At 29.1% G+C, this 13,505-nt stretch overlaps 5 protein-coding genes across 8 annotated transcripts; 2 read left to right on the top strand and 3 right to left on the bottom strand.

Annotated features, from left to right (window-relative positions):
- Positions 1-120: 120 nt before the first annotated feature.
- LOC118073392 (uncharacterized) lies at positions 121-2,129 on the bottom strand. Of its 3 annotated transcripts, none has more exons than XM_035093878.1 (2): positions 1,964-2,129; positions 121-918 (listed from the first exon to the last, which is right to left on the bottom strand). In XM_035093878.1, the coding sequence occupies exons 1-2, from the start codon at positions 1,979-1,981 to the stop codon at positions 496-498; spliced, it is 441 nt and encodes a 146-aa protein (XP_034949769.1). In that variant the 5' UTR covers positions 1,982-2,129; the 3' UTR covers positions 121-495. The 3 variants fall into 3 exon arrangements, with proteins under 3 accessions (XP_034949769.1, XP_034949770.1, XP_034949771.1); XM_035093879.1 differs by lacking the exon at positions 1,964-2,129 and adding an exon at positions 1,659-1,830; XM_035093880.1 differs by lacking the exon at positions 1,964-2,129 and adding an exon at positions 1,137-1,321.
- On the bottom strand, positions 1,974-5,628 carry Prp6 (pre-mRNA processing factor 6). The gene is made up of 5 exons (XM_035093873.1): positions 5,175-5,628; positions 4,994-5,053; positions 4,781-4,907; positions 2,478-4,711; positions 1,974-2,403 (listed from the first exon to the last, which is right to left on the bottom strand). The coding sequence occupies exons 1-5, from the start codon at positions 5,267-5,269 to the stop codon at positions 2,124-2,126; spliced, it is 2,796 nt and encodes a 931-aa protein (XP_034949764.1). The 5' UTR covers positions 5,270-5,628; the 3' UTR covers positions 1,974-2,123.
- LOC118073389 (uncharacterized) lies at positions 5,455-8,470 on the top strand. The gene has a single exon (XM_035093874.1). The coding sequence runs from the start codon at positions 5,580-5,582 to the stop codon at positions 7,344-7,346; it is 1,767 nt and encodes a 588-aa protein (XP_034949765.1). The 5' UTR covers positions 5,455-5,579; the 3' UTR covers positions 7,347-8,470.
- Positions 8,256-10,073, top strand: LOC118073390 (ras-related protein M-Ras-like). 2 transcript variants are annotated; one of them, XR_004691104.1, is made up of 5 exons: positions 8,256-8,395; positions 8,617-8,940; positions 9,027-9,343; positions 9,498-9,738; positions 9,830-10,073. XR_004691104.1 is itself a non-coding variant. In XM_035093876.1 (4 exons), the coding sequence occupies exons 2-4, from the start codon at positions 8,751-8,753 to the stop codon at positions 9,585-9,587; spliced, it is 597 nt and encodes a 198-aa protein (XP_034949767.1). In that variant the 5' UTR covers positions 8,256-8,395; positions 8,617-8,750; the 3' UTR covers positions 9,588-10,073. The 2 variants fall into 2 exon arrangements, 1 of the variants encoding a protein (XP_034949767.1); XM_035093876.1 differs by having other exon boundaries at positions 9,498-10,073.
- Positions 10,074-12,269: 2,196 nt separating this feature from the next.
- Ripalpha (RPA-interacting protein alpha) lies at positions 12,270-13,403 on the bottom strand. The gene is made up of 3 exons (XM_035093640.1): positions 13,106-13,403; positions 12,795-13,005; positions 12,270-12,693 (listed from the first exon to the last, which is right to left on the bottom strand). The coding sequence occupies exons 1-3, from the start codon at positions 13,217-13,219 to the stop codon at positions 12,347-12,349; spliced, it is 672 nt and encodes a 223-aa protein (XP_034949531.1). The 5' UTR covers positions 13,220-13,403; the 3' UTR covers positions 12,270-12,346.
- Between the last annotated feature and the right edge of the window lie 102 nt (positions 13,404-13,505).

The raw sequence follows: 13,505 nt of genomic DNA, 5'->3' as shown, positions 1-13,505 counted from the left end.
TTTTATGTTAGACTTTCTTTTTACTAATGACAAGTAATTTTCCAGCTATTTTTCAGCTGACATTTCTAGTTCTAGCATTTTACTTATTTTTCCAAGATTGTTAACAGTATTATAAAGTTTATGTGAATGAGCAACAAATGTGCATGATAAAGAACATTTTTATATATTTACAGAACAATCTTTTTTTTAATTAATACGAAATTTACTAGTTGTAAGTAAATCAGTCTATTCAATGAAAAAAGTGGTCAATACTCCCAAATCGTACTATTCGACCTTAACTTAAAAATTTTACATAATACAAAGCTTCTATTTATGAGTAAGTTTAATATGTATTTAATATTTTTGATTTTAGATATATTTTACAATATTTCACTAACATGATAAATTATATCAATAAAAAAAATAATGAGTAATTCATAGGCACATACAAAAATATATATATTTAATAGGATATTAATTGATGATTAATTACCAATAATTTCAATTAAATATTAACTATTCTGATGTAGATTGCATTTCAGATATGACACTATTTTCTAGAGTAAAATCATAATCATAATTTTCAGAAGTTACTCGTATTATGTAAGATAAAATTTCATCAACTTGAATTCTGTTGATTTCGGTATCACATTCAAATTCTTTTTTAAGTTTAAAAGGAATCAAATTTAAATATGATTGTGAATCACCTAAAATATTATCTGGTATTATGGCATGCTTCGGTATTGGTACAGGTATTGGTGGACCAGTTGGTTTATCATCAAGAAATGGATATAAATTAGATCCCTGTGCTAGATTTTCATCTTGTCGATTATGATTTTTTTCAATCATAATGAAGTCATCTTGAGTTGCAGCAGATACTTCCTCAGGTACTTCAGTTGGTGAGTCTTTCTTCTTCTTTCCAAATAACCAAGACATTCTCTGTGAAAAAATTATATAAACTATTATTCTTATTACAATTTTTATGTTTCTATAAGTACATAAGATTATTGATAATTTATAGAACATTCCTATATGGTACAATAGTCAAAACGATAAATAAAATAATTATTAGTCACTTTGAAAAGTAATAATAAAGTAGATAAATGTGTTATTCATAGATTAGAACAAACAAATTTATAAGCTATCAATTATCATACTTTATAATTCCAAATGTAACGTCACAGTATGGAGTCCTATTGCAACATCTGCATATCTAGTTTTTAATGTTAACTTGCAATAAAGTAAGTGAAAAACAATCTATAAATTGTCTTAGGAATACGTGTTGTCTTTAAGTTATCGCGGAAACATTGTAAATATAAGTTTAAGTCGTTACTTGCACTTTCATTATATTTGTCGTGATACTAATTTTTATTGTTTTAAAGTGAAAGTCATCTTTACAATGAACATTTGACTCTTAGTTTATTATTTAAACTTTTTATTAGATCTATTATTCATTGAATGTCCTGAATCATAAATATCCAATTTTGACAACACCAAATTACGATTACTAAATATAAATATTAATGATTGATAAAACTCAATTTGAATCAAGTCTCTGATTGAATTAATTAATTTATTAATTGTCAATCACAATTAATTAATCTAACAATTTAAATAAATTTTTTTTTTATAATGAAGATACCTAACCTATGTGATATACTCTACTGACATAAACATACCTGCTTTGTTTAAAAAATCCTCTGGAAATTTGGAAAAATATTTATATGCACTAACTTGTGGGAGAAGTATTATTTAATTAGTTTATTTTATGTGATGGAAAAGAAATGATGATAATTCTGAAGCAAACAATAAAAGTTCAAGGAGAAATCAACACTGACGTTTATTCGAATGATTCGAATCAACTCCCTCTATCAATTCTAAGAAAGACATGCGCATAAAAAAATTGAGTAAAAAAGCATTAAAATGAATTTTCACAATCAAATTTTATTAATCAACCTGTATAAAATTCTTCAACAGAATTTACCTTAATACAACGATCCATGGAGTTAAATAACAATCAAACAGACGTACGTTATTAATAAAATAGCACACGTTATGTATTGTTTAGCTAAATTATAAATATCAATTATATATATGTAGATAGTGTAATACATAAAAATTTGTATATATAATATATCAATAATCTATATTGGAATCGGTAATTCTTTGGCAACCAGAACTAATATTTGATCAATACTGAGACACCAATTTTTGATATTTTTTGATACACGACACCAATTTTCACCATGATGAGGTTCAGCTGCTATACATCTTTTCTTCACTTCTTCTTGTTGTTCTTCAGTGCCATTCAGTAATTCAAATTTATAAAAATACGCCCATGCATCACCAAGATCCGGATCAATTTTTACAGTCTTATTAAACCAGTCTCTGCATTTAGGAATTTTATGTTCACACCAGAAAAGCCTGAAATAATATAATTCGATTAGAATAATATTGGATAGTACATGCATAAATTAATTCTTAAAATAGACACTTACTTTGATACAGCTAAAAGAACATGTGGATCATGTTCACATTTTTTTAGAGCATCAACACTTTTTGTCTTCCTTTGAGGTCTAGGTTCCATAAAAATAGCTTCAGCCCACAATAAACCAGAATTAGGACACTCCTGCAAAGCTTTAGCCATCAACGTATTCGCCATATCTCGAGTACCGCCAGGTTTCATTTCATTTTTGATTGCTTCAAGCCATAATTCAGCATTTTTGGGATTTTTCAATCGTGCTTTCTCTAAAACTGATCTTGCCTTAGTGATTTGGTTCTTACGATGTTCCAAATCTGCTAATAATCTCCAAAGAGGTATAGAATTTGGGCATTTTTTAATTGCATGATTGTACGTCTCAAGTGCTTTATCCAAATCACCCATTTGTTCTTCGATTTGACCTTTCATAAGCCATAGTTTGGGAAAATCATCAAACGTTTCTAAAGCCTCTTTCAAGAGATTGAGAGCTACATCTAAATTATCTAAGGCCCACTCTAATTTTGCACTTTTCATCATAACCCTTCTTGTAGGTGCTGATGCTCGTGCTTTAGCTAGCAGACGTCTAGCTCTTTCGTATTCTAAGTTTTCAGATTCCAACTTGACTGCAGCCAACCAAATTTCTTCGGAATTAGGATTAGCTTGGAATGCAAGAGATAAAATGCCTCTAGCTGCTGGAACATCACCTGCTAGCCACTTAGATTTAGCACCCATAAGCCAAAGAACTTCACTCTTCGGACAGTGAGCTACAGCACGTTGTAGAAGAGCTTCCAATGACTCTCTAGTACCATACGTTTTTTCAAAATATGCTGCTCGTAACCAAATAGATTTTCTACTTGGAAATGTAGCAAGAGCATAAGCATAAACAGCCCGAGCACACTCCAATGCGCCTTGTTGAGCACAAGTTTCGGCATCTTCCATCCAAGTATGTTTTCTATCTTCTTCTTCAACACCATAACCAATGATTGCTTTGATTATAACTTGACAGCAGTGAACAGCTCCTGCTTTTTCAGCTTCCATAGCTTCTTTGAACCAATGTTCTCTATTAATTTCCACTCCATTAGCACTTAAAGATGAAATGGCACGATCAATAATTTTTTCTACCATATGTTTATTTCCATGAGCTTCTTCTAATTTTGCAGCAGTTGTCCAGATTTGTCGATCAGTTGGAATATTTTCTCTAGCTTTGTTCAAAACCTTCCTAGCATTATCATAAGTTTCTAATCTTGCAAGAGCTAACCAAAGATCTACACTTGTAGGACAACATTCAACTGCTCGACTAAGAAGAATTCGAGCATCTTCAGGTTCTTCAAGTTCTACAGCTGCTTTCCATAGTCTTACAGAATTGGGTATATGTTCTAAAGCTTTCCGAAATACCTTTCGTTTAGCTTTAGTTTCTGTCTCAAGATCAGCTGCTTTAATCCAGATTCTCACAGATGTAGGAATATGTCTGACAGATTGAGCAATTACGGCTTTAGCTGTATCTGGTGGTTGAAGTCGAGCTGCTTCCAACCATAAATCTTCAGACATTGAATTAACTTCACATCCTTTCATAATCAGATTTCTGGCAGCCTGAACTTTTCCAGTAACTTCTTCTAAACGTGCAGATGCAATCCAAGCTGGTGGATGATTTGGATTTGTTTCTCGCACAGATTTGAGGAGTAAACGAGCTTTTTTAATATCATTAATATCCCCACCATATGTTGGTATCATGCTTTGGAGATCAGTTAGATATCCTTTCGGATCTACAACAGTTTGACCTTCTACAGAATCTGAAACTTGATTTAATTTTACATTCATCAAAGTGTTTCTGGCTTGACCAATTTTACGCAGATCTAAATCTCCTGTTGGAGTCAACATTCCTGGTGTTGCTACTCCTGGCATCATAGAAGCTAAACCACTTGAAGGATCAATACTAGTAGATGTTTCACCACCTAAATTTCTTGCTAACACTGAATCAGGAAGTGGAGTAAATCTCTCTGCTCTAGGGTTTCTTTGCCTCCTGTTACGAGCATCACCAACTTCTGGAACATTTCTCCATTCATCTTCAGATACATTAACTAGTTCTCTTTTTAGATCAGAAAACTGCTGTTGAATTTTAGGTCGTTCTTGTCGATAACGTTCAAGTTCTTCTCTCAGCCGTTTCTCTCGATATTCCTTTCGCTTTTCGTCCATTCGTTTATCAATAGCTTCATAAATAGCATCTGCTTCTTCATCGTCTTTATCGTATGGATCCTAGAAAAATAAACCATTATTAACAAGTCCTAACATTAAATAGAAATTCATAAAATAATTGTAATTTACTTTGCTAAATAAAGATCCACCATATCCTGAGAATTCATCATAATTTGAATCATTAAGATCCTCTTCGTCCTCTTCTTCTTCTTCTTTCTTCTTAGCTCGTTTGGTTGGTGGTGCATGTCGGTCATCACTGAAAATAAGTAATTAATTACAATACAATATAAACACTTATTGTAAAATAATATACGTTTATATAATTATAAAATATCAACTTACGAAACGTCGTTGGCATCACGAGCAGGTCCAATATCCGAACGTGTTGTAAATCCTGTGGCACTGTAATACAAAAACAAATATTCGAGTAAGACAGCGTTTGCTTACGTTAACGATTAAATAATAAATTTTTAAATAAATAACAAAAATTTCATTTTTAAAAGAAAATAGAAAATATATTTACCCTCTTCCAACACCAGCTACATATCCAAGAGGTGCAGGAACACCAAGAAAATGTTTTTTATTCCTTGTTGACAAAGACGCTGAAGATACTGCCATTTTTACGTATAAACTAAACTGCACGTCAACACATGCGGATCAGCTGTGTGGTGATATGAAATGTGAATGCGCCTTTATATTTCGGCCCAATTTTCAAATGTTCAATTTCACCGGTGATTTTCTTGTGGAACTGTTTTCCCGGAAGATTTTCAAAATGGTGGAAAGGTACACGTACAAGATTGAAAGAGTGGGGAGAGGATCCATGGTTTTGTAGGATCAATGCATGTCCATTTTTCATAGTTTTCTAGCGAACACGTTGTGTGCAGTGTAATAAATACATTTTCGCATTATTACTAGTATCTAGGAAGAGATGACCAACTCAACGTACAAAATTAAGTTAAATCTGTTAGAAATCTCAGCATTAAGGATTGCGCAAACTTTCTGGAACAGAAAAGAAGTCAAAAATAAAATTGTGGAATTTTTTAATTCGGGAAGTCACTACGATAATTATGACGATATCGCTGAATGGCGTAAATTAACAAAAGTACTGATAGACACATGGGATGATGTCATATTACCAATTTACCTGAAAATTGAACTCACTCATATTATACGAGAGATTGGAGAAAAAATCTACGATCGATACTGGTATATTAAGAATGAAAACAAATACCAAGTTTACACACAATTAAAAGAGATAATAAACTATGTTGCTCAAATACGCTGGACGCCTTTCGGAACGGTGGATGAAACTGAAACGTATAAGGCATTTTTATCAAATAATCCAGATATCAGTGCTACTTTGATGTATTGTTTTGCATGCAAATTTGTCGTAGAAGAATGTGTTAATAAGTTGTGGGATCATAGACCAACAGATGTACAAAATGGTACTAATCAAATTAGAATACACAAGAATGATGATGATATCATGGTAGCATATTTTAAATATCTTGATGACAAAGATTACGTCAATTTTATAAAATATTTCGTTACAACCACAAACCCTGATATGTTTCATATGTTTCTTTCTCCAGTTTATAATCTAAATCATACTACAACCGAGAACATGATGAGATTATCAATAGATAATGGTAATTACACTGCCATGAGATATTTTTGGGAAAAACTTTCCTTAACGGAAAAAAAAAGAAATATAGTACACGGTATTTGTTCCTCTGTAATGCATTACAATTATCTAGATTCTATGAGTGAATGTCAATATCCGCATGATAAGGAAAGGTATATTCAGATATTTCTTTTCTTTATAAACCAGATAAGTGTAGACCTTCGAAGAAAAGTCCTTAATGACACACCACTATTTATAAAATTCGATGTGTATACCAAAACGCAAATAAATGTTAAATATACAGTCTTGAAGATGCTATTATTTAAATGGCCATGGCAACAGCTTTTGATACCAGCACTGAAGGAAATGATTAAAGACATAGGACTCGATTCTGTAACAGTCCGCTTGATTTTAGATAAAGTTACAGCAAGGATGGTTGAATTTTACGATCTGGGTTATGAGATGCGGAATAGTACACACCAACTTATATTACATGAAATTTGGAGTATTATTCCAGATCGTTTTAAAGTAACACTGACAAAAAATTGCCGTCAAACAATGGATTTCATGCGTAATCTGGTATACGTATGGGACTTGGATAGTCTCAGAATGATATTAAATGATCCAAAAGTACAAATTTGTAGAAATGAATACATTGAAGCCGCAAAAGAGGGATACTTGCTTTTGATGATAAGAGATGAATTTGAGTTATTAGATGAATTCATGTTAAGGTTTTTGAGATCTGAAGAAGAGAAGAGATGGTTTAAGCAGAAAATATACTTTTGGGATTCAATAAGAAGAAATTCATCTTATCAGTTTGTTAGAGAATTAAACATGAATAGCAGTACAATTTTCGGACCTACAGAAGAACGATTCCTTCAAGAGTGCACCTCCTGTACCAACTTGTGTTCAGTTTTTCTAAGAATGAACCGATTAGATTTAGCATATAAATTCTTGCAGTGGACATATAATTCACGAGACGACAGATCATGCTATAAAACTCATGTAACAAAATTTAAGATTCTTTCCAAATGGGTTTATGAAGTATGGATGACTAGAACCAGAAGATGACTATTTGCTGATACTTGAAATCACTTTAGACATTTTCTATCGTGAGACTAAACAAAAAAAAAGAAAAAATAGAAAAAAAGTGCCAATTTTTTACATACCGTTGGAATTATACTGTCCAGTCGGAAAAACTTTAATTACTCCATTTGCTACCTTTTTCTAGGAAATTAATTGTAATTTTTTTAACAGTAAATGATGTGTAATGACACCTAGAAAAAATTTATCAATAAGCGAAAACCTGCTTCTATTTTTTTGATGATTTTTCTGTAATTTTTTGCCTCGACTGGACAAATTGTATGTATCACTGTCGTCAATTAAACGGAGTAAAAATAGTAATAAGTTTTACTATAAGAATGATTTTCGCAAGTGTTCCAACTAGTAATACCGTTTTGATAGCAAACTTTACGAGCTTTTATCATTTAGTGATAATCATCCATTTTTTAAATTGTAAATTAATCTTTGACTGTTGATTAATCAAGAATCAATTTTATATTCAATTTAATAATCAAAATGAAATAGTTAACTTTCATAACCTTAAAAACTACTAAGAATCATTTTTATAACAATTTTTATAAATCATGTAATTTATCTTCGCTATTTTTATAAAATTATTCTGTAAATTAAGATCAATTTTTTTTGCTATTTTGTAATATTCGAATTTGTATCCGACATTAACGCTTTACGAACACGACCATTTTCATAATGTATAGTATAGTCAGAATGATATAAATAGTACAGTCAAGAGCATCGATATATGTATGCCATATGTGTAGTTCTAAGATTTTGTTAGTGTTATTCATATCCATGAAGTAGAACAATATTAATTAATGTCGATTTGTGGTTTTAATAATTTATAAGTACCTCAACTCATAGCTAGAACGAATGCACTTAAGTACAAAATAATAGTGTACAAATTTACTGAAAATGATTTGACATGTAATAAGAAAATAGCATCATAACTTTTCAACGAATCTTAGACGTTAATAGAAATCACAATTATGTTTGAAGGAATTTTTTGAAGAAAAGGAATACATGACTACTATCAATTTTTGGTATGCGAAAATTGTTTAATTAAACATTAGCTAATTATAAATGTGTGATTAATAATAAAATGAAATTAAAAAAAATTCATTGGAGTTTTTTTTTTGTACTATTGAAAAGTTTATTTTTACTCCATAATTTCCATCATGATTGATTGAAAAAATTTTTGAATTAATTGTGTTTCATAAATAGCTGATGATAGCCAATCAATAATTATTTCTTCATTTTATAGGTATCTTATGAAAATAAATACAAGTTATTTATTTTTTTGAAAAAAAATATTGAAGTAAAAAATAAGTGCATCATATTAAAAAAATATATATACAAAAAAATATTAAACGAAAAAGTAATAAAACAAAGGGCGAAATGACGAGACCGCCCAACAATGATAATCTTGTGACATTTAAACTAGTTGTGGTTGGAGATGGAGGCGTAGGGAAAAGTGCCCTGACTATACAATTCTTCCAAAGACTTTTTGTTACCGATTATGATCCTACGATCGAAGACAGCTACATTCAACACACAGAAGTGGATAAGCAATGGTGTATCCTAGATGGTAAATATTATCCTTGAACAACTTACTTACTCCAATATGTTTTTGGAGTTAAATATAATATGGTTTATCAATTTAATTCGTTTTAGTTCTTGATACTGCGGGTCAAGAGGAATTTAGTGCTATGAGAGAACAATACATGAGAAAAGGAGATGGATTTCTTTTAGTTTACTCCGTAACTGATAAACAATCTTATGAAAATATTATTAACTTCCATACTCAAATTCTTCGAGTTAAAGATAGAGATGTATATCCTATGTTACTGGTTGCTAATAAAGTGGATCTTGTCCATTTAAGAAAAATCACAGAAGAGCAAGGACGAGAACTAGCACATAGACTTGGAATTCCTTACATTGAGACTTCAGCTAAAGATCCTCCATTAAATGTTGATGCAGCTTTTCATGAGGTAATATAATTCATTCATTAAATAGTCTCGAAATCAAATCGTACTATTTTTTTACTTTCATCAACAATATATATTTCATAGAAACAGGGATATATCTTTCCTCACATAATTCAAATTAATTTAATTATATAATGTATCTCGAAAATTATTACAGGTCGTACGCATCATTCGAAATCAACCACCTACGGAGTTTGAAAAAAATCGTAGAAAAAGAAGACGATCTGGCAAGTGTAGTCTTCTTTAAAGATTAAATGGAATGGACAGATTGAATAATTGGTTGTTTCCTGTGTTTATTTTATATTTGTGGTTGATGGAATTTTTGTGGAACATAATAACTGAAACATTTGAAGATTAATAATATACTGCCTAGTCAAATCATATTTCTTTGAAGAAAGGTAAAGATATATTTAAAATTTATATTATCATTCTAAAAATAGTTTATTGATTTTTTAATTAATATGTATATTATTTTTAAAAAATCACAAGGAAACTTTTTAATTGGATATATTTCATGTTTCCGTCTTATATGCTCTGTAACGAGCAATCCAATACAATGCATTAATGAGAGTTTTAATTTAATCTACAATAAAGGTTGTATTTTGCTGAATTATCTAAATATTATATTAAAACTTACAATTGATAACATCGAAAGCTTCATATAATCATCTATTTTCACATTATTTAATAAAATGATAAATATAAATATTTATAAAATAAGCATATAAACACAAACAGTACAGTTATAATGATTTTTATCTTTAATGCTCTATCGCATAAATTATAGATTATTAATGATAGTAATAATAATGAAATTATAAAGTAAATGATAGTACGAAATATAGGAGAGATTGATTAATTTTTTACGGAAGAAATGAACAACTTTTTAGTAGATTAAAAAAAAAAATGGAATACATTTGAAATTATATAATACAGTATTTTATCTTGGATCTCAACAAAGCAAAAACTATTTGTATCATTAAAAGAATCTGGAATTGATAATTTTGTCATAAAATGACTAAAATAATTTTTATAAATAAGGTTATGGAAATTTTTTAATGTTGCAAAATATAAATGTTTAACAGACATAAAATTTACTATGTTATATGTGTTCTATTTGTAATTTTAAATCGTGTATTTAATATTTTCAATCAATAGATAAACATTTAATTATACGAGTCAATACATAGACTTTAATTATTTTTATATAATATTTATTCTCTGAATGTTGATGAAAAAATTATCAATTCATTTTATGAACTTCCATTAATTTTTAGTATTGATTATAAACTGATCCATTTTAATGATAAATTTTATAATCTACTTCCATTTATTTATAATAATGTTCCTCAGACTGTCTATATTATTTTCTGAATAAATATCGAGTAAATTTTTTAAGAAATATTATTTAATTAATGATAGAAATATTATCTATTTGTCAGTCATTGTGTCGAGTATTATCAATGAAATAATGATTTACGATAAAAAGAAAATTGTCTCTTTGAATATAAAATTTATTTAAACGATACTACTACTACTACTACTACTACTACTACTACAACTACTATTTACGTATGTGACAATAATGGTGTATTTAACCGAGCCAAAAGAATTGGTATCGAAAAAGAAAAAAATTCATTTTAATTTGAAGTTATTATGAATGATATAAATTAAAAAAAAATCCGAGTACCTATTCGTAAGCACATCAAGACTCAGGGCTCATTCTTGTACTAATTATGCTTCTTGAATTCGCTTGTCAAATTATTTAGCCTGTGTAATCTGCTGTAAACTATGCTACCAGCAAACTAGATTCATGATTATATGCCTTGAAAAACTACAACATAAATATAAAAAATAAAATAGATTTAAGATTTATGAATGAAACAAAATGAAAAGTTTCTGATAATGTGATTCCACATTTTAATTGGTAAATACTGTATTTTTGGTGAAACTTAACGAGATAAACGAGTGAAGATAATAAAATAGTAAAATATTTGTGAACAAGAATTTTTATTTCGAGCCACACAGCTGTGATAAATAATGACTATTTTGTCAGCTGCCGAAGACAACTTTGACTCGAATGATTGATAATTTTAAAGCGACTTCGATTACTGTATAGTATAGCTAACGAAAATTCGCTGTTGCACAATATTGATATATATTTTTTGAATATCATTAAAACAAATGTATATATAAATATATAAAGATATGAAAAAAAAAAGCAAACATGTAATCTAATTCTGAATTCATATTGTATACAGTAAATAACGCTCAATCATTTATATTACGTTAATAGAATGATTAATTGTATAATTAATTTATAAAAAATGCTTGTACTGAAATATTATATTTTATTTCTAATTTTTTGAGAATGAATTATTGGTTCAATAATGAATCATAACAATTTAAAGATGTAATTAAATTGCTATACATTGGAATACATTTTATATCGCCGTCCTAAACAAATGAAGTAAAAAAAAAACAAAACTTGTCAACGTCATTTGAAATAATGTTGAATACAGTGAAAGAAAATTTTTAAAAATTTTTAATGAATGAAAAAGTCAATATAATAATTGTATGGGATTATTATTGAAAATAAGCGATTCAAGATAACAAAGAGAAGATAAATCAGTTAACTATTCGAATTTGTTCTAATAGATAATTAAAGTATTGTAAATTATCAAGTCAATAAAAAATGATTGTGTAACATTAATGTTTCAAATAATATTACTAACGTGTATATGTATTGAAAGCCAAAAAAAAAAGTAATTTCACTGTTATAATGATTGTAATTGCTAATCATATTTTCAATGTACTTTTTGTTCAAATATTTGTTTGTGCAGGACACTGTAAACCGTTAAATTGATAATATATGGAAAACTTTTTGAAAAACTGTATTTATTTTATGTATTTATATTCATATTGATAATTACAATTATAATTGTTAACAGTCCATATACTTGTTCAATTAGATAATGAATAGTTAATTCTTTCTTTGATTAACTCTCACATAATTAATAAACAACATGAACAAATATCACATGTTAAATATAGAGATATTGTATCATTTTCAGGTGTTGTAATAAATGTAGGACAACTAGTACAGCATGCACTATGCATTGCTGATTTGGAGTTGATACTATTTGAAAAATCTTCCAGTGACATTTTCGCTGGTAAAACAAAATTACAATTTGAACAACCAATTTTTCCATCTTCTTCAGTCATTGTATTTTTTTGGCACATAGGACATATGACTTCAACGAAATCTGAATCTCCATAGCTTGCAGCTATAAATGAATCAATAAATCCTTCAAATGTTTGAATATCCTCATATTCCAACATCATCAATTGTTCTATAGAAGTATAAAAATTCAATTTATCATTTAATAGAAATTGTACATGCGAATTATGACATTCAAGAGCAACAAGTGTGTGAATAAGACAAAAAAATAACCTTCTTCTTCAGCACATTGTTTTTGAAACCAATCTTCCCAATCTGCATCTGAATCCACTTCAATACCAAAGTCTGTAGAAAGTGTTTCATCCATTAATTCATACATTTCAGTTGTTAACGATTCGTCAATCAAATCTTTTTCTTTGTGAGGACCAAATCTTCGCCAATTGAATGATGTGTTCCGTTTTTCTTTCAATCGTTGCTGCCATTTCTATAAGAACAAATCTTTCAGTTTTAATTGTTAATACTTAGGTGGATATAATAAAGGTATTCAAATCGAAAATAACGAGAAATTAAAGAAAAAAAATGACCTGTCGAAGAATATTTTTTAGCTGAGGTGAACTTTGTATCTTTTTAAGCGCAGTTCTATTCAATTTTGGACTCCTGACAGGACTTTTTAAGGTTAGTTCATGTAGATTGTTCATTTTTAAATTGATATTTGATGTTAAATTATTTAAAGCGACAAACAAACATGAATTTTCAACAAAAATATTGACATAAAGTATTTATTAACTCCGGTGATCCACAATTGTGCGGGTGTATAGCTAAGTGAAAGCAACAGGGAAATACAAATCAACCAATCCAAATAAACCATTCACTAAACAACTATGGGAGGGGTAAACATACAAAGGTTACATGAACTGTCATCTTTGAAATTCTTTTAAAATTCCCGCTTCAAAAGCAGAGTGCTTCAGCGCTTCTAACGGTCAG

This window comes from Chelonus insularis, unplaced genomic scaffold (assembly GCF_013357705.1).
Source record: "Chelonus insularis isolate UGA/USDA-ARS -01 unplaced genomic scaffold, ASM1335770v1 scaffold_277_pilon, whole genome shotgun sequence".
Lineage (NCBI taxonomy): Eukaryota > Metazoa > Arthropoda > Insecta > Hymenoptera > Braconidae > Chelonus > Chelonus insularis.
Note: the sequence above shows the minus strand (reverse complement) of the source record. Positions and strands in the feature narration are given on the sequence as shown.

Bases quoted from the DNA above. Each gene is read 5' to 3' on its own strand.
- Prp6 (XM_035093873.1), bottom strand. From the start codon at position 5,269: ATGGCAGTATCTTCAGCGTCTTTGTCAACAAGGAATAAAAAACATTTT. The intron at 5,054-5,174 runs GTAAATATATTT...TTTGTATTACAG, and splicing joins GTAGCTGGTGTTGGAAGAGG to TGCCACAGGATTTACAACAC. The intron at 4,712-4,780 runs GTAAATTACAAT...TTATTTTTCTAG, and splicing joins GTGGATCTTTATTTAGCAAA to GATCCATACGATAAAGACGA.
- LOC118073390 (XM_035093876.1), top strand. From the start codon at position 8,751: ATGACGAGACCGCCCAACAATGATAATCTTGTGACATTTAAACTAGTT. The intron at 8,941-9,026 runs GTAAATATTATC...AATTCGTTTTAG, and splicing joins GCAATGGTGTATCCTAGATG to TTCTTGATACTGCGGGTCAA. The intron at 9,344-9,497 runs GTAATATAATTC...AAATTATTACAG, and splicing joins TTGATGCAGCTTTTCATGAG to GTCGTACGCATCATTCGAAA.
- Ripalpha (XM_035093640.1), bottom strand. From the start codon at position 13,219: ATGAACAATCTACATGAACTAACCTTAAAAAGTCCTGTCAGGAGTCCA. The intron at 13,006-13,105 runs GTCATTTTTTTT...TTGTTCTTATAG, and splicing joins TAAAAAATATTCTTCGACAG to AAATGGCAGCAACGATTGAA. The intron at 12,694-12,794 runs GTTATTTTTTTG...ATACTTCTATAG, and splicing joins ACAATGTGCTGAAGAAGAAG to AACAATTGATGATGTTGGAA.
- LOC118073389 (XM_035093874.1), top strand. From the start codon at position 5,580: ATGACCAACTCAACGTACAAAATTAAGTTAAATCTGTTAGAAATCTCA.